Source organism: Pithys albifrons, chromosome 17, assembly GCF_047495875.1.
Source record: "Pithys albifrons albifrons isolate INPA30051 chromosome 17, PitAlb_v1, whole genome shotgun sequence".
NCBI lineage: Eukaryota > Metazoa > Chordata > Aves > Passeriformes > Thamnophilidae > Pithys > Pithys albifrons.
This window is the reverse complement of record NC_092474.1, coordinates 2,975,643-3,000,583: the sequence shown is the minus strand read 5'-3', so window position 1 is coordinate 3,000,583 and position 24,941 is coordinate 2,975,643. Positions and strand designations below refer to the sequence as shown.

Here is a 24,941-nt window from a genome sequence, read left to right as displayed (position 1 = left end):
GCTGGTCTCAGGAGCAGGGTGCTCCTGGCCATGCCTCCCCTCCCTATGGGCAGCACTGTTGATGCACCAAACCCCAGAAAGAGCCCAGAAAATGTCTGAGAACCTCATGTTTCATTTGTTGCATGTCTTGAACTTCCCAGGTTCATAACAGAGAGGAAGAAGTGACTGTTTCTATAATCCTGCATACCTCTGTGGCTCTTTGCCATAATCCATCAGTGAAAGGGTGTTAAACATGCTCTTAAAGTGGCAGGTTTTAGAGTAGGAAAAACAACAAGGCCTCTGATTCATAACAGGACAGATGCAGGCTTCTCTGGGAAATTATTGCTGACTTGTAATATTTTAGATTTCATTGGTTATTTTTGTCCTAGGACTGATTTTAAGAAGATCAAAGACACCTGAGGCATTAATATGATGATACTGTCCACCTGGACTGCTTTAGCAAGATTTTATTGGACTGAAAGGTTCTTCCTGACCATGAATTTTAGCTCTCTCCTGGAAAAGAAGGTGGTCCTTAAGTTTCCCCTGTATTAGATGTGCCCCCTCCTCCTCTATCTCACCATGCCCTATCTGGAAAAAAGCCCAGGCTGAAAGCTGAGCAACCTTCTTCTGGCCTCCTAAACTATGACTCCACAGAAGTGAAAGAAAAGGGGCATGATAGGCCTCCTCCTGCCTTGAGGAGAGGTTATTTTTAACACTCAGGTCTCCAAAGCAAGGGTTAGTGCGAAAGCACTTTGGAGCTGCTGCAGAGCATCCTGTTGAGTTGAATGTCAGGAGGAGGATCCTGGAGCATAAAAGTGAGGCCTGAGTCCCTCCCTGAACAAACCCAGGTTTTGTCAAAACTGATATGAGAGGCCTCATGGGTGGCACAGACCAAAGTGTGTGTGTGGCTGTGCAGGGAGGCTGAGGAAGGTGACGGTGGGTCTGCTCCCAACTAGGACAGAGATGACATCTTATAAGGAACTGCACGATGATACCTGCTGATTTATGGGCAAGTAGTATTTGTTCTGGAAAAAAATAGCTTCCAATTAGCCTGAAAACAGACTGCTCTGAGTGGAGGATTTGCAGACTCTCTCTTTTTTATTGCCAAACCTCATTTTAATATAATCAGCTGCTTGACAGACAGGTTAGGTAATAACCCTTGATGTGAGCACTAACAGATTTGAACACTGAGTACAGCCTTTAGTGCCCAGAGCCCTCTGCCAGTAGCTGAAATACATTTGATATTAAAATGCCATGGGAACCCAGGAAGTCCCTTGCTGGAGCACCTTGCTGAATACATTAAAATGCCACCTTCAATAATTCATAATATCTGTTCAGTAAGCTGATGTGTATGTGTGGGGAGGGGGGTAATAAAACAACTCAGACCTGGTCTGCCAGGATAATTTAGTGGCTAGTTAAATCTCTTGATGCTATTAATCAATGAAGTGGCCCACAGCATAAATAAATCCAGAATGTAATATGATAGCACTATGGAAGCGCATGGGAAGCGATTCTTCCTCTCTGGTGTGTGATGCTGAGTGCCATACTGCTCCAGCAGCTGGTATTTGAATAACCTCAGTGCTCTCTCTAATGCTTCAAACATATCAGGCTTTCCAGCTGTGTTATCCCATGTTTAGATGTCAGCTAAATGTCTTCAACTCTGCTGTGGGTGCAACACGGGGAGCAGTTGGCTGTGAAAGTTGGAGCAGATTGTAAACTCCATCACTTAATCCAGTGTCTCATTTCACTAATTAAGAGCTGGTGGAGGATCATTCTCTTCCTAAGATTAAAGCATTTTATCAGAGTTGGAACTCTATTTCTGCAGATCCCTGGTGAGGTATGAACAAATACTCGACACAACTTATACTGCTGCTGTAAATTTACAGATGCTTTCAGCACTCCAAATTAATCTACTCATTCAGCCTCTCCAGGAATGCAACATAACAAGGCTGTGTTCAAAAGTCTCTTATCCTGGTGAATTTGGTATAATTCTAGTGTAATCTGTGTCTTACCTTTATTGTACTGAGCCAGAACCCAACCTACTAGCAGACATCAGAAATGAGTATGACTAAATTATGTCAATTTAATTTTCCATTAAATTCAGCCTGCAGCTTCCTTTCTATTCATTAATACTGGGCTAATATTTACTTTTAAGACACAGATCTTTGTAGACCTTCCACATATTCCTTCCACCAAACTGATTTGCAGCCAAGCATTGCATATTCAGTACCTTCACTCCTTCCTGATGAATCTGGCAAAATTTCCAGCATTCAGGTTAGTGTTGGTTCTGCCCAGATACTGGTGATTGTGCTCAGCTATTAGGATGTTTGTGGAAAGCGGATGTGTAACTGCCTTAACATGTCTGAATTTGCATCAGGTTTTGAATCCACACAAATACAGTGCCTGCTTTTCATCCAGATGTATTCTGAAACTCAAACTCTTATCTTTTCTCCTGTGCTACTCTGTCCATCGTTTCTGGCAACTTCTTCTGTGAAGAAAATTAATTACCCAGCAGCAGCACTACCTATGACTGAGCTACAGCTTATATTGACACTCATCTTCAGGCTTCAGCACTCATTTCACACAAAGAGGAGATGTGGGACCAATTAAAAGGCTCAGCCCACGTGTGGTAACATGTTCAATCACATCGTGCTCATGTGCCTAAGCCTCATAGTTTGGCATTTCCCTTCACCCAGAATTGCTGACTTTTTCCTGGTCCTCAGTGTCTGTGTCCATGAGGCAGTTGCTGTAACAAAAAGATTACACAGGAGGGGCTTGGAAAACTCCCTCTGCATCAAGCAGAACTTTGATTTCAAAATAGAGATATATACAGCAGGGGTAAGAACTTGTTCTTTGTGATTGTATCTGGCCAAGGATACCCCCACTGCCTTCCAGACACAGTGGTTTACTTCATGGGGGGCTGCTGAGAGGCTTCTGATCTCTCATCGGGCAGTGTGGGGAACACCAGGATAGAGTTGTTGAACTAGAAAAGCAAAGACATCAGGATCTTGGAAAAGGTGGGTGTCTGGCCCACAGTGGATACTTGCACTAAGAAGCTGGAGTTGTCTAGAAAGGCACCAAGAAACGTGTCATGCATCTGACATGGGTTCTCTGGGATATGACAACTCAGGTCCCAGCTGCATAGGTGCAAATGTGAAATGTCACTTGTCACAGAAAACATGGTCAAATAGGTAATCTTGCTCTTTGGATGTGCAAGGATGGGATTGAAGTCTCATGGAATTGTGCACAGAAGCTCTAGTATCTACAGTAAAGACTGTGTTGCTCCAAGTTCCTCCTAAAAGAGTTAGCTTGTTTAAAACTAGTGTGGTTGTACCTACATGAGCTTCAGACACACCTTAAGCTACTGGTTAGGTACATGCATAATTTATTCCATAGGTTGGATTGTAATGAGAACAGTTTAGCCCTAGATGGAAATCTTTATTCTGTCTTTATTATAAATCTATACTCTGAGTTTGCTTAGTCGTGCATAATTCCCTTGGACTTGCATGGCTTTAACCAATTCCCCAGCTCAGAGATAATCACGTTGTGCCTCTGCAGCCCAGAGGTAAGGATGGCACTCTTGGCTTATGGAAGATAGAAACTGCCATATTTATGACTCCTGATTAAAACATTGTATTGGAAAAAAGTATCATTTGAGTCATCAGGATATCAGCTGACCATTGCTTTCCTTCACATTTGAATTAGAAAAAAGAATAAAGTTGCATTAAACTAAAAAGAGAATTTCAAGATGATATTGAAAGATTTCCCACGGTGGGTGTATGCTTATATTTTTCTCCACCCTTCATAAATCTCAGCAGTAGATCTTTCCCCACTCATGTTTTGCATTAGTAAATTGAACTCTATACTCTGTCCCCTCAAAGATTAATGCCTCCATCTGAGGAAGTAGTTGAATATGTGCTGGCGGTAGTGCTTTCATCATTAGCAAATGGGAGACTGTGGGAGGAGAACAGAATTTGCATGTGTTGGATGTTGGCCTAAACATACTCAAACTGAATTCTGGACATCAGAGAAGAATTGATAGAGCATAAGCATTTAATCAGCAAACCACAGGAAAAAAAAAAAAAAAAGAGGAGTCCTACTTTTAATTAAAAAGGCTTTTCAGCCCTCTTTGTTCCAACATGAACAAATGTGTCTGCAGAGTACACTCCAAACATCTCAAACCCATATTTGCTGTTAAGTGGTATTACATTTTATTACTGATCCTAGAGGAAGTTTTTACATCCCTGTAGAAGTTTGAAATATTTTCAAAGATGCATTTGAGAGACATTTAACTGCTACAAATGTAAAACTAGTAGTTCAAAGTAAGTGTGATGCCTCATGTGTGCCTATGGCATCCGATACAACTCGGTCCTGATCCTTGTGCAGACCTCTGAATATCTTCACTGTTCTTCTGCTACTTTGAAGTTCCATTTACTCACTAGAAAGCTACCCAGCAAACCTGCTTAAAAACACACCCAGTTTGCCTAAAATCAAAATAAAATGTCATCAGAGAGGAGGCTGACTTTGTCACCTGGCTCTGTGAACAGCTGCGTGCAGAAAGCTACCTTAGGATCCACATTTCATCAAATCTAATTTATGTTAAACTTTTTTTTCACAAACCATAGCACGTGAAGGAACAAACTAAGCACATGCAGTACAGAACAAAGGACATTCATCACTGGGATATTTTGGCCTCTGACTGAACAGCAGTCATATCAACTTCCTCCATCCCCCAGCTCTAGGACTGAGTGTCTTTGCTATGCTGGGGAAGGAAAGGCAGAAACACCTGTGGGCACTGCAGATTTTACCACAGTTCTTGCAAGAGTGCACTTGCTAACCAGGGTGCTCTGGCTGCTTTCCAGCCAAGGCAGATACAAGATTTTGCCTGCCTAGAAATCGTCTAAGAACTTTCAAAACATTTTCTTCACTTCCTGCCTTAAACTTTTGCAACTATTACCTTCTGCATTAGAGAGAGTGGCTTTAACAACCAGTAAAATTAAATCCTGTGTCTGGCATTTGCCAAGTAGCTTGATATTTTTTTTGAAGGTTGATGATCTTTTACTGGTTTCCGTGTTAGTTTTTTAATTAGCCCCTTGTGATCATTGACAAAGGCCTGAAATTGTAGAGGACACAGGCCTAGAAGAGTGAAAGAAAACAAGTAGGTAAGTATATTGTATTTTTTTAAAGTTCAATTTTTAAATTAATTTCTGCTGAAATCAAAAAGATGTTTTAGTCTTGTTTCAGTTTGAAGGCTACTGATAGAGTCATCAGATTCCCATTGAAGAACATCCTTATGACTTTTCCAGTTCCCACAAAGCACTAAATAACTGTTGGAATTTGAGATACCAGCTACTTCCACTGTGACTTTTATATTGGCATTTGGTACACTGTCATCTTTCCACCAAAATTTTAGGCAGAGGAAGGTACCTGAACACAAGTTACGTAGGAACCAAGGGCAATGGACCAGAGGCCAGACATCTTATCAGTCAGCCACGGCTTTTGTGTAGATAACATGGCCTGACGCTGTGAAGTGCTGCTTGTTCCCCTAATTTTTGCCAAGAATGGTGATAACCAGAGACACTCAGCGTCACCACACTGAGCACCCTCCGTGCTGGGTGTCTGCAGAACCACTGGCATCGTACGGGCCGTGCGTGTTTGGTGTTGCTGTGCTGATACAGGTCGATACACAGCTCGATACTGAGCAGTTGTGTAAAAACCAAACTCCAGACTGGCTGTGCGAGCTGGGGCACTGCCAGTGAGGTACATTGTTTTCTCAGCAGCTGGGATATGATGTTCTGCTTCGGATGTTGTGATGGGTGTACGAACTGGAGCGAGTGCGCAAGTGGTCTGGATACCACCAGTGCTGGCGGGTTTGGGCAGTCTGGGGCAAAGGATGGAGGAAATGCGTGAGAGGTTCCTGCAGCAGAGGGAATGACCTGCGAGCTCACACCTACAGGGCAGAGCCTGTGCCCACTGCACGGCAACAGGCTGGGGATGGCCAAACCACACACCAGGCTCAGGCCAGGAAAGGTTTCTTATCACAGCGCCGGTTCCACGCAGAGCACTGGAGCTCGACGAGAAGGGTTGCTCAGAGGAGAGCTCCATGGAGGTCCCCTCGGGAACTCTGGAAGCCTGAGCTGCTCCACACCGAGGGGAAGCCATGGTCCTCCAGCCTGGGAACAGCTGGAGAGGGCCCTGGGGATGAGGAGGTGGGCAAATCCCCTATGTGGGCCATTGACTTAAGGGTTGGACTCGATGATCCTTGTGGGTCCCTTCCAACTCTGAATAGTCTGTGATCTCTGTGGTCTGTGAATGCTGGTGGAGAACCGGGGGTGGTGGGACTGAGGCCTGTCTGGACCCTTCGAGCAACTTCACTGAAACTGACACATTTCTTTAGTTGTTGGACACATGGCTTGGTCTGTTCAGCTGGAGAAGAGGAGAGGGAGGGGAGAGCTTATCACAGTCTGAAACTTCCTCATGAGGGGAAGAGGAGGAGCAGGCAGCGATCCCCTCTCTGGTGACCAGTGACAGAACCCGAGGGAATGTCCTGGAGTTGTGTCAGGGAGGGTTTAGGTTGGACATCAGGATAAGGTTGGTCAGGTACTGAAACAGACGAGTGCTCACAGCACCGAGCCTGACCGAGCGTGAGAAGCCTTTGGGCAACACTCTCAGGTACATGATGGGATTCCTGGGGATGTCCGGTGCAGGGACTTTGACAATCCTTGTGAGTCCCTTCCAACTCAGAAGGGATTCTGTGACCCCGCAAGGGCCGGGCCGGGCTGGCAGGAGTCCCCGGTCGGCGGCGCTGACTCAGGCGAGCGGCAGGCGGCGCCTTTAAATGTGCCGGGCCCAGCCGCTCCGCCTCAGGTGCCACCGCGCTGCCCAACCGCGCCTGCGCCGCCCGGCACGACCCGCTCGGTCCGCACAGCTTTGTCCGGGCCCGGCCGGAGCGAGCGGCGAGACCCGCGGGGCGAGCGCGACCCCGACCCCGGCTCCGCTGGCACCGGCAGCACCGACAGCCGGCGGCCCTTAAGGTGGAGCGCGCTTAAGGTGGAGCGGTGCCGCGAGGCGGACCGGTAGTTAAGGTGGATCGCGCTTAAGGTGGACTCTCGGCGAAGCCGCGCCTGCCGGCGGGGGGGCCGGGGCTCGGCATGGGGAGCTCCGCCTGAAGCGGGGCCCGAGGAGCCGCGCCGGCCCGGCCCGAGCAGGAGGAGGAGATGGGGGAGGCCCGCCGCTGAGGAGCCAGCTTCGCCCCGGCCGCTGACAATGCCCGGCTCCCGGCCGCTCGGCAGGAAGAGGCAGCCCATGGACGAGGGCGAGGTGGGGAGCGCAGCCCGACGCGGAGCTGGGGCCGCTCCGGCCGCTCCGCGGGGAGGGGGCGGTGGCAGTGTGGGGGGGGGTTGCCCCGCCGCGTTTGGATTGGGAGAGGTTTAATTTTCTTTAAAGGCAGCTCCTTCATCACCGCCATCCTCCTCCTCGTCCCTTTGCAGCTGTGAAGCCGTCCCGGCCGCAGCCTCCCCGCCGGCCCCCGGGACCCCCCGGCGCAGCGCCATGGAGGCGGTGGGAAAGTTTGAGTTCAGCAGGAAGGACCTCATCGGGCACGGAGCCTTCGCTGTTGTCTTCAAAGGCAGGCACAAAGAGGTGAGAATCACGTTTTTTAAATTTTTTTTCCCCTTCTGCTTTTGTCTGTGTGTTTATTTATTTATTTCCTGGCCTGGGCAGCGCGTCCCGGTCACCCCGTCCCTGCCGGCTGCGGTCGCTGTTGCCAGGCTGGGCATCACCCCGGGCTCGGGGTGGCAGACGTGTTTATTGTTATTTATTTTTGTTCTCTTGGGAGTTTTGGGGGGAGCAGGCGTGTGTCCCGGCAGGTGTCTTCACCTTGGGGCTGGAGCTGCCTGAGGAGTGTCTGCAAACACCCCCCCAAAACCTGCCCTCACCTTCCCAAACAAGGGTGGGAAAAATCCCTCCACACTGTCTGTGAAATGTGCAGAGAGCTGTTCCATTAGTTTGGGTTGGGCTTTGTGGGTTTTTTTGTGTCTGTGAACTCTTCTCCTTCTCTACTTAATTTTTCCAGGAGGAGGAGAAATCTTAGGCTGGTAAATAAAAGGAAACCAATCCGGCAGTGGATTTTCCATCATTAGGGCTTGGGTTAAGCCATGACTCCCACAGTGCGTTTATTTCTAGTGATTAAATAAGAGGATAATCGTCATATAAAATAGTAACAAAACCCCAAACCTTGGGCTTTTCTCCTTGGGCTGACAAGCATAATTCGGGAAAGGGCAAGTCTGAACAAGCAAGGGGTAGGCATTAGGATGTGAAGTGAGAGGCCTTTACCGGTGCTGCAACACTCTTCCTTCAGTAGTATTTGTAATCTGTTAAGAGGCTGCTTATTCTAATGTAAATTAATGGTGACATTTACATTTATCTTTGCATTACATATGCACTGTTTCAGAAACCTGAGCTGGAAGTAGCTGTGAAATGCATTAACAAGAAGAACCTTGCAAAATCACAAACTCTGCTGGGCAAGGAAATAAAAATCCTTAAGGTAAAGGCAGACTGGCTTGTTTTCTTCAGTCTTTGTACTACATACCCTCTATTGCTCCTGTCTTACAGTCTTTTTTTCACTCTTTCTAGGAATTGAAGCATGAAAACATTGTTGCCTTGTATGACTTCCAGGTAAATACATTCAATTACAGCAAAGCATGCTGAATTTGGGGAAGGGTTGAATGAAGTTTGTGAAATTTCAATTTTTAACAAATGTTTTGTATTCAGATGTGTATTTTTTGGGGAGAAAGTCTTCTGATAAGTTAGGGAAAGATAAACACCTTTGAGCAGATCATGTTTTAGTTGGCTGGACCCCTGAACTCTTGTGCAGTTGGGAGTTGAAGTGGGAGCTTCTCTTTCCCAGGATGTTATGCAGTGAAATGCAGTGTGTGGTGAATATGTCTGTGGTGGAAGCTCTTAAGTTCTCAGAATGTTAGGAATAAAATTACAGTAGTTATTTTTGGCATACCCACCTTTGGTTTTCTTTCTCTGGTCTGGATACGCTCCCTGAGAAAATTTCTTTTTCCTGGGCCATGTAAAAATAGTGTGAGCATGACTTTGTAGCATATGATTGTCTTCAGTTCCAGAGGATTTTAATTTGCATTTTTCTGTTGTCCTTGTGGCAGTCACTAAGTGTTAAAAATTGCAGCAGACATTTTTAGATTATTGTGGTTTCCCACAGTTGCCTTTTCCTTCAAAGTCAGCCCTGAAGATCTAATCTAATCTAAGGAGCTAAAACTGATCCGCTCACGAAACCCAAGTTATCCAATTTCATTTTTTTCTTGAATATTTGGTTAAATCCTGTTGGCTCATGGGGCAAGTTTTCTTTCACATTTGTGATGCTTTTTAAAATAAGGCTGCAGAATCCAAAGCCTAAGATGGAACCCTTGTGTCTGTGGGTGAGGAGCTGGCGAGCGGTGTCTGTGCGGCCAAAGGGCTGATGTGAGTGCCCACTGCCTCGGCCGGACCCCGGCTGGCCCTGGGGTGGCTTATCGGGAGCCTCCTGCCCTGGCGCTGATATCGCGTGTCCCGCAAGCCGCCGTGTTTGTTGACATTCCTCCTTTTCCCGTGGATTGGCTCCGGTGGCTTCCACGTCACTCCAGCACGAATCCCAGCCGGTCGGTACAGCGGTGCCTGCTTGCAGTGCCTTCTGGGGGCTGTAGTCTGTGTGTGTCACCCCAGCCCGCAGCCCCTGGGGCTGGGACACCCCCTGCGTCCTTCCCTGCGGGAACAGAGGCTCTGGGGAGGTGCTGCCAGGGAACAGGGACTTGTTTTGGTGAGAGGTGGAAGTGGGGGATGTCAGGTTGCTCTGGGAGCAGGATTGCTTCTTGGAAATATTCTTTGGGTAGCTGTGCCTTGCTCCTGAGCTACCCTTCTGAGCTGGTCTGACAAAGCAGCATCTGCCTTTGGCCTCTGTGTGCTGCAGAGTAGCTGGGAAAGCTTCCTTTGGACACAGGCCACTTGGGGCATTGCATCTCATGGGTTTTTTCCTTCTCTGTACTTTCTAAATTTGCTTAATGACTTTTCACTTGAGGGAGTGAGTGGCTGCTCCTGCACTTCAACTCTAGTTTGCATTGCATGAAGCATTTATGCTGCTGGGTGTGCTCATTGCAGATCTTTCAAAACTTCTGTTGTTTCTCTCCCTGCTTCAAATCATTGCTGGGTAGGAAGAGACTCAAAGACTTTTTCTGCAAAAAGAGCAATTTCATCACTGTTACACTTCTAGCAATGTGGTTTTCTCCTGCTCCTGTATATAGCTGTGTAGTCTGGTGAGATTTTTGCAAGAAGCTGTGTAAGATGCCCCAAGAGAAGAACTTGAGAATGGTCCAGGGCTCAAGGCATGCCCAGGTGTATGTTTAGTTACCAGCTTTGTCAGAGTCCTTGTATGACCTGAGTAATTTGATTCCTCAGACCAAAATGAGAGGATTTAGGGAGCAGTGGGCGTTTTATGGTGCTGCCAGGATGTGGAGTCTCCTCTGGTGTGAGGTCATTGGTCAACAGACAGTCTGATGGGGTCCACCCACACAGGTTGTGTGTGTAATGGGTCTGGGTGTTTGGCCTTGCTCTATGTCTGCTTGGGAGTTGTACCAGAGTAAATTATCTGTGAAGGTGAAAGTGCAGGTCTGTGGAAGGCTGGCTTCTGCCCACCTTTCCTTACTTTGTAAAAAAAGATTGCTAATTACTCATTTTGCTCCCCCAAGACAAGATTGGTTGCTTCATTCATAGCTGCATGTGTATCTACCCATGAAAATATATTTGAGTTAATTGAGCCCTTACTTGTAGGCTTTCTAAAACTGAAGAGCTTTGTTCTTATAGTGCAACATAGAGCAAAAGGGAAAAAATACTTCCTGTGAAACTTAATGTTGCCCTGTAGCTTTGTCTGTCATTGCATTTTGTGTCCTCCCTTCCTCTGCTCTGCCTGTCAACAGTGACTCTGACTTTTACTCGTGTACACAAGGAAATGGTTACTAAAACCACAGTGGCTGTAAGCAAGTGATTGCACCCAATGATGCTTTCATTTGTGTTTTCCTGGTTAAAAACTAATGCTAACCAGGCCTCAGTACAACACACAATTTTTGATCTAATGCCAGATTTGCTTCAGACAGACACATGCAGTGCTGATATTTAATACTGACAAGCAGCTCTCACTCTGACATCCTTAGTTTATCCTTCAAATTCAGGGAAATTGCTGCGTTCCTTCTCATTTCATAGACCTCTGTGATATTGTTTCATAAATAATGACAAAATACAAAGCTTCCTAGGAGTAAATGATACTGATGGATGTTTAATGCATACAAGTGCAGTGACTGGACTTTTACAGATCGCCTTTCTGGAGCCCTAAAAGCACTGTCAGTACATGAGAATGGCTCACAAAATGAAATATGCACATTCCCATTATTATGTGCTCATGTATTAATGAGAGGTGCTGTTAACAGTTTAGGAGCTTCATGCAAGAGCTGTTGCTCAAAAAGAGGATAAATCATATCACATTTCTGAAAGTGCTGTCTCTTTAGTGTCTGTATGGAGTTGTGGTGCAGGTTTTTCCTAGTTACAGGAGGTGTTTGGCATAGAGTAAAAGCTGTATTCCACCATCTCTGGGATGCATTAGTAGTTACTGAGCAATCCCTGACTCCTCAGCTGGTTTACAGAGGGGCTGGAGTTGGGGACCCCAGTCTGCAGCAGTCAAGGGGAGCACAGCAGTCTAAAGGGACATCTGGATACCAGAAATCTCTTTACTCTGAAGACAGCCAAATGAGCTCTTATTCCTTAAGGTGGAAATTAGTAACAACAAGGATACAAATTATGGTTTCTGCCAGATGAGGACTTGGTATGGAAATGAGATGTCTTGGAAAACTGATCTCCAAAACTGAAGGTCAGCTCAACTCCTCACCCATGTTCATACTGAAAGCCTAACACGTGGTCTAGTGTGTGGGACTTGCTTTATTTTCTTTGGGACTCAGGATGTTGATTCTGTGATCTTGATTAGTGGAGGGAGATTCAGGGGTAGGAAAGTAACCCTTGAACTTTCAGATCTTGGGAGCACTGTGTGCTAGACAGGTTCTTTCAGTGCTATTAAGAACTAAGATCTTTGGGCAATGGGAGATTGTGAATGTGTTTTCCTCCCTGTGCAGTGCCAGCTGGCCTAGGTTGTATAAGTGTCAATTGAGGATCTCACATGTGGCTGTGTTGGTGCTAGGGCAGAAAATCTGCTATTCCTGGACACAAATCAGGCTTTAGATGATAGAAAGCATTTTACTGCACGAAATAGGAAGAAGGATTATTAGACTGGCATGTTTTCCCTTATGCTGTGCTGTGAGCTGAGCTTGCTTCTCAAAGCAGCCTGGCTAGGCCTGTGCTTGTGTGGGTATTGGGTGGTTGTTGTGTTGTTTTGAGGGTTTTTTCCCCAATTTTTGCATGGGTGAGAAGGGCTGCTTGCAGCAACACAGCTGTTAACATCACACAGGGCACTGCTGTGACGTTTCTGTTTCAGCCTATGTTACCTGAGGGTCTGCTTTCCATAATTTGGTGACAAGTTGGCTTATTGTACTCACGAGCCTGGGATGAGCTGAGAGTAATTCTTAACTCACTCATCTAGTACAGACTCACCAAAAATATTTCTGCTGGGATGACTGTATCACCTGGCGAGAAAGAACACGGAGTCCTTGCAGTGCAGTTTTTCTCATGCACATGGTTTAAGGAGTGGATGGCAGAACAAACACTTCTCAGCTTAGTGATCAGTCACCTTGGGCTAGAGATAATAACAGCCTTCTTGTGTTGCTACTGTATAGCAAGTCCTTGTGATCAATAGAATTGTGGCTGCTGGACTGTTGATGTTCTGCTGTGCTGGCTGCACTGTCACTCTTTTCTGACACAGAGCCTTTAGCTGTTAGTCCACATCTTGTGTACGTGCCTCCTGCTGTCCCCTGGGACCTCTGGAGTGCAGTGTCCTTTGGAGTGCCCTCCAGCACTGCTGGCCTCTGCTGCACTGCTGTGCTGGGCACCGTGGTGTGGGATGAATCAGTGTTGCTGCAGTGTCGCCTCATGCCTCGCCACCTCTCGTGCCACCTCATGCAGGATCTTCTGTTCCTCAGGCACTGCTGTCTGGGTGCCCCATCTTGGGAGACAGGGCTCTACTGTGACACTTAGAATGACTAAGGAGGCCTTCTGTGTCTGGGAGATCACACTCCTGAGGTCAGGCTGCCTGGTTAAATCCTCTTTTAATTCCGTCCCTGAGCAAAGCTGGCAGTTTGCCTGGTGAGTGGGTGTAAAGTGCAGGCTTCTCTGAACTGCCAAGCAATCCTCTTGCAGTTTGCACGGCGGACAAGAATGGGGTGTCTGCTGTCCTGCTCCATCAGCATCCTCACAAGTGTTGAAGGGAATCACCCAAGATTGAATCTGGCTCAATTTAGAGCTAGAAGGGAAAAGGAAAAAACCCCAACCACCATCTGCCAGTAGTTTTTTAGAGTTGAGAGTTTAGTGGACCAAAATGGATATGTTTGTGGAGAGTTGAGAATTTTATAGTCTTTTTTTTTTAATACTGCCTTCACTAACAGAGTGCCCCACTGTGCAGGTCCCAGAAACATCTAGCAAATATTGACCACTAAATATAGACCTCAGAGGAGTCATAGGCTTTTTATAGAGGGAGTTGTCTTGCTGCATTTTTGAAGTTATGATCACTGGTTTACTCATCCTGTGTGTAAAGCACATACCTGTGTTCCTCTCACATGATTAAGGTGTCATGGAAGAGCTGGCAACGTGGTGGTTAATAGCTTCTAAAGCTCCTGTGGAAGGTAGCATTACTCAGACTATAATGGCAGATTAAGGAATGTTTCCCAGGAGTAATCAGTCAGAAACTGGTAGGCTGTTGTGTTCGCAGTTTGACAGCAAAGCTCTGGTAACGGCAGAACTGCTGTTTGTGCTGCTCTTCTTGAAGTTCCATCGCTGTTTCCACCATGAAAATTTCCATTGTGTAAATCCTTATGATGACTGAACACATTTGGTTTGAGTGAGCAAAGCAAGGAGGTGAAGATTTGAAGGATAGATGGGAAAAGTGCCTCCTAATCAGTGGCTGGGTGGGATTAAATTCAGATGGAGAAACACTGAATTTGCTTAGAATATTTAGAGGTTCAAGCCAAAGCCTAATTAAAAGATTTAATTTTGTGGCTGGACTGAACCTGCTCCTAAACTGTGAAGCTGCAACAAAACTGTGTTTGAAAAGCTCGTCTTAGTGCTCAAGCTTGTGGAGAGAACTGAGGGTACAGTTCATTTCCATGTGTCTTCCTTTCTCCTCCCTTTTTTGCACCACCTGCCTTCCCACCTGTTGATATCAACTGAAAAGCTTTGCAGAACAGGCAGATTAGCAAATAGAAGATTGGTGTTGGTGGTAGGAATCAGGGCTGGATGGCTCCAGTTTGCTTTGGCAAAACACTTGGAGAAGTTCTGGCCCTTGGAAGTGGATGTGGGTCTTTCATGAGGTAACTGCCTTCATCCCAGAAGTGAGATGCAGTGGAGAAATGAGCAGCTAAGCACAGGGGTGGTCAGCAAAGGTGATGATCTTCGAAAGGTTTTGGTTTTGTTTTGTTTTCAAAGTAAGCATGTCTGGTTTTGTTTGTTGCTTTCTGTTGGCTGGGTGGGGGTTTTTTGTTGTTTGTTTGTTTTAGTTTTTGTTTTGTTTTGGGTTTTTTGTTGCTGCTTATGTTGGTGCAGCAATAGCAAATGGCAAACCTGGTGGAATGTGAGCAAGTGTGATGTGTTCTTCATGTGCAATGTTTCTCAAGTACAGATCTAAACATACTTTGCTTAAGAAAAAGCATCTTAATTGTCTTCAGATGTTATGGTTCCTCTCTGAGGAGTGTATTGAAAAATGTTCACAGCAGAATACAGGGGAGATTCCTGCACATAGATAATTTTGGAACCTCTTCTATGCTTAGTGTATAGCATTAACTGCATATCTTCTGCATTATAATGTGCAGACCTTAAATATCACCATAAACATGAACAGATGCTGTCAAAATGCAAAGTGAGGATCTCGGAGCTGCATTTGTTTACTATGCAAGGTTGTTTCAAGGGGGCCTGATAGAAATGAATCAAATTGTGCATCACTGGTTGCTTAGGGCAATAATGTTCTGTCTGGCTGCAGGAGCACCTGGCTTGTCTCCTAGCATCAGAGTAACAGGAGGAATTAGGTCAGCTGAGCTGGCATAGTGAGGATCAACCAGACTAGTTCCAGTGGAGGGAACGAAAGATGCATAATTTTAAGTCATTAGAGATCCCATTTAGCAAAGTGTCTTACATGTCCAGCAAGGGAGGGCCTCCCAGCTGGGATGTGAGAGCTGCTGGTATGATGGGGAACCCCAAGGACTGCAGTTGGATCGAGTTGTGGTGGGCAGGGCTGGGAGGCAGCTCTGGGGGCTGCAGGGTGGGCTCTGTGTGTCCTCTGCATGTCCCCTCTGTGTGTGCTGTGTCACATCACCATGCACACAACTGGGCTGTGGGGGGACTTTCTGGAGGCTTCTTCATTTGCATTTGATATTCTCTTCATTTAGTTGGCAATTGTAGACAGCATGTTAAATGTGTTAAAAAGTACTTGTTTCTCTGTTTTTTAAATACTGCAGATTTGAGCCCATGTTTCTCTGGCTTCCAGTAACTGGATTTTTTTTCCTTCTTAAATTAAGACCATTTTTATTTGAAAGAAACTCATGTTTTTTCCTTCAAAATCCTTTTCTTCCCCATCTTTGTGATAACCAGTGTGTTTATTTTCTTAAATCTGGTAAGTGAAGCCTGAAATAAATGGATGCAAAAGAGAAGACTCGCAAAGGCCAGTCACTCGTGCAGCTGCCATAGAAAACCTCCTGGGGAGGTCAGACATTTTCAGAGTTGTTTAAAGGAAAACAAAACACAACAAAAAACACCACCTGCAGAGTATCAGATTGTGTTTGGGATACACCACTGAAAACCAAGCCATTCACAACTTTATCAGTGGAACTACATTAATCAAACAAAAGTCAAACTTTGGGACTGAGTCACTTCGCTTGTATTTGCACATATCTCAATAAATTAATATGCCTCAATGACTGTGATTAAAACTGAAACGTTCACATTTCTACTCTATTATCCACCTTGACCTACAGCTCTCCCCCCCTCTACTGCTGCTCATTGGGCAGGCTCATAAAATGCAACTTTACAGTATGCAAGGATTTAATTCCAGTACATGTGACTGAGCTTAAGGAAATGGGGAATTCAACCTTAAATGTTCAGTTTATAGTATAACTGTGATACAGAAAGGAGGTGAGGAACAAATACAGAAAAGCAAATCAATCTTGATTATTTTTATCATTGTTTTTAGAATTGTGGTGTTTCCTCTCTTCATAGCATTGTATAATGCATTGCCATTTGCAAAGGAGTTTGCTTGTGTTTGAAAAAGCTTCTAGGTATTATTTTGCCTCTTGGCAAAGGGGTAACTACTTCCTTCCACTCCATGTCAGCAAGTCCAAACTTTTCAGGATTTCTCTTATTCCTGTCTTGCTGCTGCAGCTGTTGCATACAGATGTGGGCTGCACCCACTGCACTCAGGCAGTGATGCCTCCTCAGGAGTTGGTGGTGGGGCACAGACTGCTGAAGGAGGTGCAGCATTGCCCCCAGAGCAACATGATTGCTGTAAGGAGGAATTGATTTCAGTGTTTCAGCAGCACAGGTCTTCAATTTGCTCTGATATGCATGTTTTTGGTCTTGCCTTGAAGCTCTGTGACCTGTGAAACCCAACGCTTTGTCTCTCCACCCCATTATGACATGAATCCCATACTTTGGTTTCTGTGGTTAGGCTCAGATGCAGCTCCAGCTGTGGCCTTCTGTAGTGTGCTGCTCTGCAGAGGCTCCATTTGCCTCTGAAGAAGAGTCAGGTTTTTTTGTCTGAGCTCTCTGCAAGTGCTGTGGTCACCAGTCATCCAGCAGGTGCATCGGGTCTCAGGGCTTTGGTCGAGGCCAGCAGTGAACTTGTGTGAAGCCAACAGCAGAGTGCCCAGCAGTGGGGCTGTGACCAGCACTGCCACCTGCCACTGCCTGGAGGGACAGGTGGGGCTGGTCTGAAGGAACCTGCTGAAAGTGTCCAGGGGAAGGGATGAAGTTTCTTCAAGTCACTTGAAGACTGAACTGCCTTACCATCTGTGCTCCCATTTGTCCATGGTGGTATGACCTGCCTGCCAAACAGCAGCTCTATGGACATGATGTTGTCATCTTTGGTTTTTAATGTCATGCAGGCAGACATTAGAACTGTTTCCAGGAGGATGGGAAATACTTTCCCTCCCTTCATGAAACCTGTGTAGAACCAAAGGATAACTTCCCTGCTGTTTTTAATCTGCCCTGAAGTACAAGCTGTCCTGAAACAACTCATCAGATTTACAATAGAGAATACTGTAGTTCCTGGAATGGGGCAGTGCTGACCCTTGGCATCACTGTTCTTCTGGTCCTACAAAAATCTGCCTGTTGCAAGGCCAGCCATAAATCATTTCTGTGCTGCAGAGACTCCCTTCTGCCTCCTTTGTGCCTCTGTTAGTGCTCTGCATCCTGGGCAAGCTCACAGGTCAGTAGGAAGCAGAATGCAGTTGGGAGCCAATGCAGAAGTTTGTGGGCCTCTCTGGCTCTTGGTTCTGATCCATATTCCATGGGATCTACAGAAAGAAACCAGAAGTCTTCATTCTTCTGGGAAGTAACAGATCTGCTGACTGTGTCCAGTCAGTAGCAGTAGGTTTTATTGCTGGACCTCGATGTGTCAAAATGGGCAAAGGTATTGAATAGGCTGTGGGATGTGTTGTTTGCATATCACTTCCTGGACCTAGTGCTGTTCTGACTGCTACTATAGCCCAAGATCTATCACTTTCAGGGTAGCCTGTACTCAAAAGTGGCTGCTGTTTCCTTATAACTTACTCTCTCGGTGCAGTACTTTGCTGTCTGCATGACTTGAATTCCAAAAGTCTGTCCTAAAATGTGCTTTTGTATGGCTGTGAAGCTGTGTCTGGGCTTGAGAAACATTTTGTGGTATTGCATGTCCATGCAGAGAGGAGATTATACTGCCATGAATGAGTGCTTTCCTTTTCTTTCTTCATCTGAGTTAATTGTTGTCTCCTCAATTGGAAACCACCTCAAAATGTTCCTGAGTTCCTTATTGATCAGGTTCAGGAGGAGTAAGGAGGACAACCAGGGCCAGAGAACACAAGAAGCTCTGAGACCTGTTCTTCTTTTCACTTGAGGTCAAAAAGCACATGAATATCTTCTAGCTGTTTGCCTTGGATCTGTTTTCCAGAGGAAAATTTCAGATTGATGTTACTATTCTCTCTCACCTTGCCTCTGTTCAAATAGTTGCATCAGGAGATAATCCTTGCAGAGCACAACACTTTTCGTTTCCCTTTTCAGAGCTTAACCTGCTCAAGCCAAGCTGTGAGCCCCAGTAAAATAATACTAAGATGTTTTTTCTTTTTGGAAAATGTCTTCACTCTCTTGAGAACAGTGGGTTTGTTTTTCCCCAGCCCAGTGTGCTTGGAAAACCCTGTCTGAGCTAGTGGCTTTCCAGGTGCCATTGGCCTAGAAATTGGGTTCTGTAAAGACTTTGTTCATGATTCCAGTTCCACTGTTAGAAAGCAATGACTAGAGATGGTAGGCCAGGAGGGCACTGGCTCCACGAGATCCTACTGGCAAAACAGGAGGATGTGGTGTGCTGTGGTTCTGCTGCAGCGCGTAGGGGAAGTAGCAAAAGACAAAAAAAAATGGTGGAATAGCTTTAGGTTTTTGTTGATGTTATCTTCCCCTGTCAGCCCCTCAGCTCTGTTACGTTCCTGTTGTGTTGGTGCAGTTGGTTTAGTCCTAGGCTTGTTTACAGGGATCTGTGTGTGGCATTTATCTTTGCTTGGCAGTGCCTCGGTGCTGTTGGAGTGGTGGTGTTGAGCAGCTCATGGCAGATACCTCCTGAGAGGTACAAACCAGGAACCTTTGCCATCAGAGGGAAGCCAGCAAAAACAGGCTGATCTTCAGGAGAGTAACAAAGCCAGTCTTGAGGAGTTGAGTCCACACAGCTCTTGTCCTGTAGGCAGCAGGAGCCTTGTCAGCCCTGTGGTGCTCAGCACATGGTCATAACAGTGGAGCTACATTCATCTTCCAGGTGTTCCTCCTGCATCCCCAAGTCTTGCTAGGAAAGAAGACTTGTGTGAGCTGGAAGGCATTGTTTGCTGGTTTAACTCAGCCTATTACAGCACTGGTCCCACACAGATTGGCAAGAACATTGCACTGCTGAGAGTATCTTGGACTGTTGTGTAATCAAATTTCCGCTTTTTTCCCTTCCTGAGCACCTTTCTAAACTTGGTGGCAAGCTGAGTGCACGGGTAGAGTGCAGAGGAGGATTTTTCTAAGGAAAATTCCTCTCGCTGACTTTTTAAGCTGTGGTAGGAGGATGACTAACTGTGGGTACACCCAGACATTTCCCTTTGGACACACCTAAACACACACTTTCCAAGAAGAGGATCATGCCACCTTTCAGTATGGGTGGAGAGAAAATTTAAAGGAGGACAGGACTGCTGGGTCTTGATGTCCATAGTGTCCATCCCTTCTAGTGTCCCAGTTAGGAATTTTAACAGAGCACAGTCCTGGGGTGATTCATGGTATCCTGCTGAATGAAGTTTCTTCATTTCTTCATCCTCCATCAGCAGATGTGTGTTATTTGTGGACAGCAGAGGCTGTTGCCTATTTTTACACTCAATTAAATTGTAACTTCATCGCTGGGGCCTCTGCTGCAAGAACTACAAGTCAGGCAGTGATCCAGACTGATTAATTATCAGCTTAATGCCTTTGGCAGAGGCCTTTTGCTGCTATTGTGAAGCATGGTCAGGGTATTGCTGCACTTTGTGATGAGAGGAAAAGTTAGGGGGTTGTCTTTGTGCTGTTCACTTCATTGAGCTTGTTTAGTGACAGGATTAGCCTTGGCTGCATGAACTGGCTCATGTGAATAAGAGGTCCAGAGGAAATTATCTGTAGCGCTTCTTGGACATGAGCCTCTGCAGAAATACAGCAAACTGTAACACTTTTCTTGTTGCTGATATGGAAACAAATGGGTTGGGCATTTTGGTGTTTTTTTTCCCAGAGAAACTGGTAGCTTGCAAAATTTGGCTTGCAGTATTTTTATCTTGTTTTGTTAATGAACAAATCATAAATACAGGGGAAGGATAAAAATGGACAGTAAGTAGTTTCTGCTGCTGAATCAGCTTGAGAAGAAGTCCATCAGTCCATTTGAGAAATCAGAAGTCTCTTTAGACAGCTGAATCTGTTGTAACCACTGTAAGCTCTACTGGCTTTTTCCAAACAAGAGCTTGTTTCTGCAACTCTTCCTGAAATAAATGCTTAGTTTTGTTGGCAAAACTTTACAAATCTCTTTATGGTAAGTGGGTCTTGAAATGCTGAAGCTGCAAATATGGAAGGTATTCTCTCTGCTACAGGCATCTGTAATCTGAAAATACCCTTGCTAGATGTTCCTCTGCTGTGGTGGCTGTGTGTGCAGCAGGGAGGAGGCTGAATGTTCAAAGGTGCAGTTGTGAGTGGATGGTTGGGGGGACCCATCTGCTTCTCTCTTAAAGCCTTTCAGGCATTGCCCTCTTATCGCACCAACGCAGGGTGAAGAGATAAAACCACAAACTACCAAGGTCACGTTGTTGTTGGGAAAGTTGAGCAGAGCATCTCCCTTGCCACTGTAGGTCCTTGTTTAACCCTGGTCACTGTACACACTGGCTGCCAAAGATCAATGATTTGCTTGATGATGTTTGTTTGCAGAGTCTTTAAATAAAGTAGAATGGAAAACCAACCAAGCTGCCCAGTGTCCATTAGCTGTTGGCTAACAAATTATTACAAGTATCTTCTAGACTTGGTTTTTGTAAGCTCTGCTTCCTCTTAATTTTCTATATAGGTAATAATATACTGAGCTTCCCCAAACCCTGCTGCCATTACACATATTCATGTGCAGTTACTGAGCTGCAATGATCACAGCATGTTTAGCCAAGAAGTGTTTATGAAAACTGTTGTTGTGGCAGTGATGAAGGTGGTGTAGACTGCAAAAACCACTTCAGACACTTCTTCTATGGCCAGCAGTTGCCCTGCAGGGAGCTCCCTGAGCAGCTGCACTCCACTTCTGGTGTGTCTCACATCTTCTAGTACATCTGGGGCTGGACTACGTGTAGAAGTGGAAGTCTTGTCTGTCTTTTATCAACTTTAGCTTTCCAGTGTTCCTGCTTAGGACAGCAGAGGCTGGTGGGCTTTGAACACTCCTGAGCATTCCCCCTCAGCACTTTGTGATGTTCAAAGCTTGTGATGATGCTTGGGATTTTCTTCTTGCACTGCTTCCCTTTGACTGGTGCTTTTAACCACAGACTGGTTTCCCGCTTCACCCAAACTGTGTATGAAATTGGATGACTTAATGTGTGCTGCTTTCAAATGCAGAGGTTGGAAAACAAAACCTGTTTAAAGTAGTGCTTGTCATGCAAGGAAGTGCAACAAACACCTTCTTGAAGTATCAGAGAAAATTGCTTTTTGAACAAACAAGTGGACTTCAAAAAGCTCATCTGGGCTTGGCAATGAGAACAGCTCTAAGAGTTGAGAGTGGCCTGAGGCTCTGGTGAACACTTGAACCAGTGGCTGCTGTGCTGCCCTGTGCCTTGACCCTCTCTGGGGGAAGGTGGCCCGTGCTCCCTGCAGCTATGGCTGGAGTCTCTCAAATCACAGGTCATTTAGCTTCCTTCTCTCTCCCTCTCTTTGTCCAACCAGTCTTCAAGTAAACATATGGAAACCCAGATTTCACATTGTGAGGTTAAAAGAGGACGGAAGAGAAATGATGAGAGGTGCAGAGGACTCGAGGCGTTGACAAAGGCAGGCAATTTGGTACAGGCTTGACAGGAGGTAGAGTCCTGTGGGCAGACCAAGATGAAAGGGGCTGTGAGCAGACAATGGAGAGTGGTTGGAAACTAAACAGCTGGTAGGGTGGATGCTGGGGATTTTGAAATGAATAGTTGTGTTCAGAAGAAGAATCGGATGAGCAGGTGTCTAAACAGCCTGGTAAGTAAAGTCATGCTGTGCCAGAGCTGTGGAAATGGGGTGAAGTCTCTTGTTCTCTGCCACTACTTTTAGAACTTCTCCACCCACCCAAGCAGTTGCTGGCTGTGCATGTCTCTGGTTGGGCCTTGAGTTGAGGAGGGACTTAGTTTACAGGTTGTTATGCAGGAGATCTACTTCTGTCTGACTTCTGTTCCAGCAAGAGGGTTTAGTCAATTGGCCTTCTGGGTTTACCTGGGTTTGAAACATCTGCTTGTGTTCATGTCTGTTCTGCCAGTGGTTTGGTGGCTCTGCCAGACTTGTGCCAGGCAGCTGCTGGTGTCACCACATGCTGCACAGCCACCAAAGTTCCTTTTGTGGCTCCATGGTGCTGTATGTTTGAGGGACACCTCCGTGCTATCCTGTGATTGTGCTGTGCATGTGCCATCTTGTATGAGTTTACTATGGGCAAGGGACTGGGGGAGAGGGTCAGCTAAGGCAGGAGGTAAACTCTCAAGATGAGAAGAGCATCACAGTGCAGCACCTGTAGTGAACTTAAGAAGATGAGTGTTTGGCCTGGTGTTAGCTGGTGTTGACCCCCATGATAATCCAGAAAGCTTTAGGCACCTGATAATGGCACTGTTAATATATGTTGAAAATCTGATTGGCCAATGCTGTGTTTTTCACCTGAGATCTTTCCCTTTTTACCTGCAACTGAAGGTGAATCTCTTGGGCACTTTTCAGCCGTGGGGTTGAATTGCAGGTCCCAAAATTGCATTGCTCTTATCTCTCTTCAGACCAGAGCTGCTCATGTGGGCATAGCTGCTATAAAGGGCCAAGTTAAATGTGGAAATGATTAAGGCTCTAGGATAACAGTGTGCCAGCATCTGTGTTGCGTGCCACTGTTAATCCCCAGAGCCCGAAAGGACGTGAGGACCCAAGCCACAAAACTGGAGATCAGCTTGGTTAAACAGATGCACACTCAGAAAACATGCTTAAATGCCTGACATTTTTCAAAGTAAGCAATCTTCTAGGCATTAACCTATAATGGTTTTGCCCTCTCTTTAGTTAGACTTGTAACAAAGCACAGATTGTTTAAACGAAAATGCAGCAATTAAATGTGTAAAATATTTCAGCACATAAATCCCTTATTTTTCCATGTTCTGTTTCCCCAGGAACTGGCAAACTCTGTCTACTTGGTTATGGAGGTGAGTATATGCCTTTTTTTTTAACCTTCTTTCCCTCCTTCTTTTTTAATTTTTTAAGCTCATTTGAGCAGGCCAGCATGTTCACAGTGGTGCTTCCTGCTGGCAGTCTTACCTGTGATTCTTTGCTAATCTAATCTGCAGCTGCACACCTTTGAGAGCCAGAGCTGTGTGGGTGCAGAGACAGCAGCAGAGGCATTTTTCATGATGCTGCTGTGAGAAGGTCATGCTGGCACAGACAAGCAGATATTTTACCTCAAAGGTCAAATGGGTGCCATTGGGTAGTGTCTGCTTCAAAGATCCATGGAGAGAGAATTTTCTCAACACAGCTTACCTGCAAAGCTTGTGAATGTTTTCTTTCCTCTGCAGTTTTCACTCTTGAGGTCTTGTTGACTTTTCTTAATGATGTGGAACATTGATGTGAGGAATTTTAGTTTTCAGCTGTGGCTGTTCCCAGGCTTGCTTTCCTCAGCCAGCTCCCTGATGGTGTCTCCAGCAGTGACCCTTCTGCTTTGTTCTGGTTTGCCCTTTCTCTCTGATGTGCACAAAAGCTGGTTAATGCTGGTGTATCAATGCAACGTAATATTTAGGGAAAATGGAACAGGAGAGGAACTCACAGGGGTTTTCCCTGCCAACTTCTGAATATGTATTTTGACACGTGTGATTATTTATGTTTAAATACTGTGATAAGCCTGCCATTCTAGTGAAGTTTACTGGTTTTAATCTTTGCTTTGCCTTGAATTAACTGAGCTTTCTGTTCTGTTTGCAGTACTGTAATGGTGGTGACCTGGCTGACTACCTTCACAGTAAGTAGAACAGTATGGAGAATATCTCCTGTATTCTGACTATTTTAGCTCATTCAAGTTGCTGGGGTTTGTAGAAGATCTAAGTAAGCAGATTGTGTATCTCTTTTTTTTAATTCCTGCAAAATAAAGAGTATCACTGCTCCAAGGTTTGCACTTCGTAATCATTTGAAAACTGAGAACCCAGGACAATTAGAGCTGATCTTGTAGTCCTTTCTATATAGGTCAGTAGTGACTGTTGTCAGGAGTTGTGTGCTTTAGTTACAATGGCCTTACGAGTTAAACACATTTCGATGCTTCTGGGGACGTGGTTTGTCTGTTCTTGGTCACTGGCATAAAGCTATTTATGCTGAAGCCTTGCAGTTCTGCAGGGTTGGATTAAAGTAAGATCTCAAGAGTATAATTCATACTCTTTAAGTTTCCCTGTAAGAGTGTTCCCACATCTGGTGCAGAACACATTTTCTATTTCAGTGTATTGAGGGTGACTGTAGTGTAGCCAGCAGTGCTGTGAGGGTGACCAAAACTACCGATCTCAGAGTCTTTTGGAAAATATAGAACAGGTGCCTGGGACTGTGGTGCCTTGAACAACTTTTTGGTAAGACTCAAAGTTATCTTTGCCATCAAACCAAATGCAAAATGCTTTGCCAGATGTATTGCTGGGACTCAGGCTTCAGTCTCCCAAGGTATTTTTCAGTGCAGCACATGGCCCAGGTACAGGATCCTGGCCTTTGTGAAAACCACCTTGCACCTGAGTGACATAAACAGCAGGATAACTTGTTTAACAATTTACTTAGCAGCAAACACAGCCTTTACTTTTTGTTACCCTGACTGAATTTTTTCCTCTTAAGTA

The 24,941-nt window shown here is 45.5% G+C and overlaps 1 protein-coding gene across 3 annotated transcripts in view; it reads left to right on the top strand.

Moving 5' to 3' along the window:
- Positions 1–6,860: 6,860 nt before the first annotated feature.
- ULK1 (unc-51 like autophagy activating kinase 1) overlaps positions 6,861–24,941 on the top strand; it is a 79,174-nt gene continuing 61,093 nt past the window's right edge. For 2 of the 3 annotated variants that reach the window (XM_071571805.1, XM_071571804.1), the window contains exons 1-6: positions 7,209–7,299; positions 7,470–7,620; positions 8,432–8,524; positions 8,614–8,655; positions 23,259–23,291; positions 24,058–24,094. In XM_071571805.1, the coding sequence (XP_071427906.1) occupies positions 7,531–7,620; positions 8,432–8,524; positions 8,614–8,655; positions 23,259–23,291; positions 24,058–24,094 (295 nt within the window). In that variant the 5' untranslated portion in view covers positions 7,209–7,299; positions 7,470–7,530. Of the gene's footprint in view, positions 7,300–7,425; positions 7,621–8,431; positions 8,525–8,613; positions 8,656–23,258; positions 23,292–24,057; positions 24,095–24,941 lie in introns of all 3 variants that reach the window. The other variant, XM_071571807.1, reaches the window with a different exon arrangement.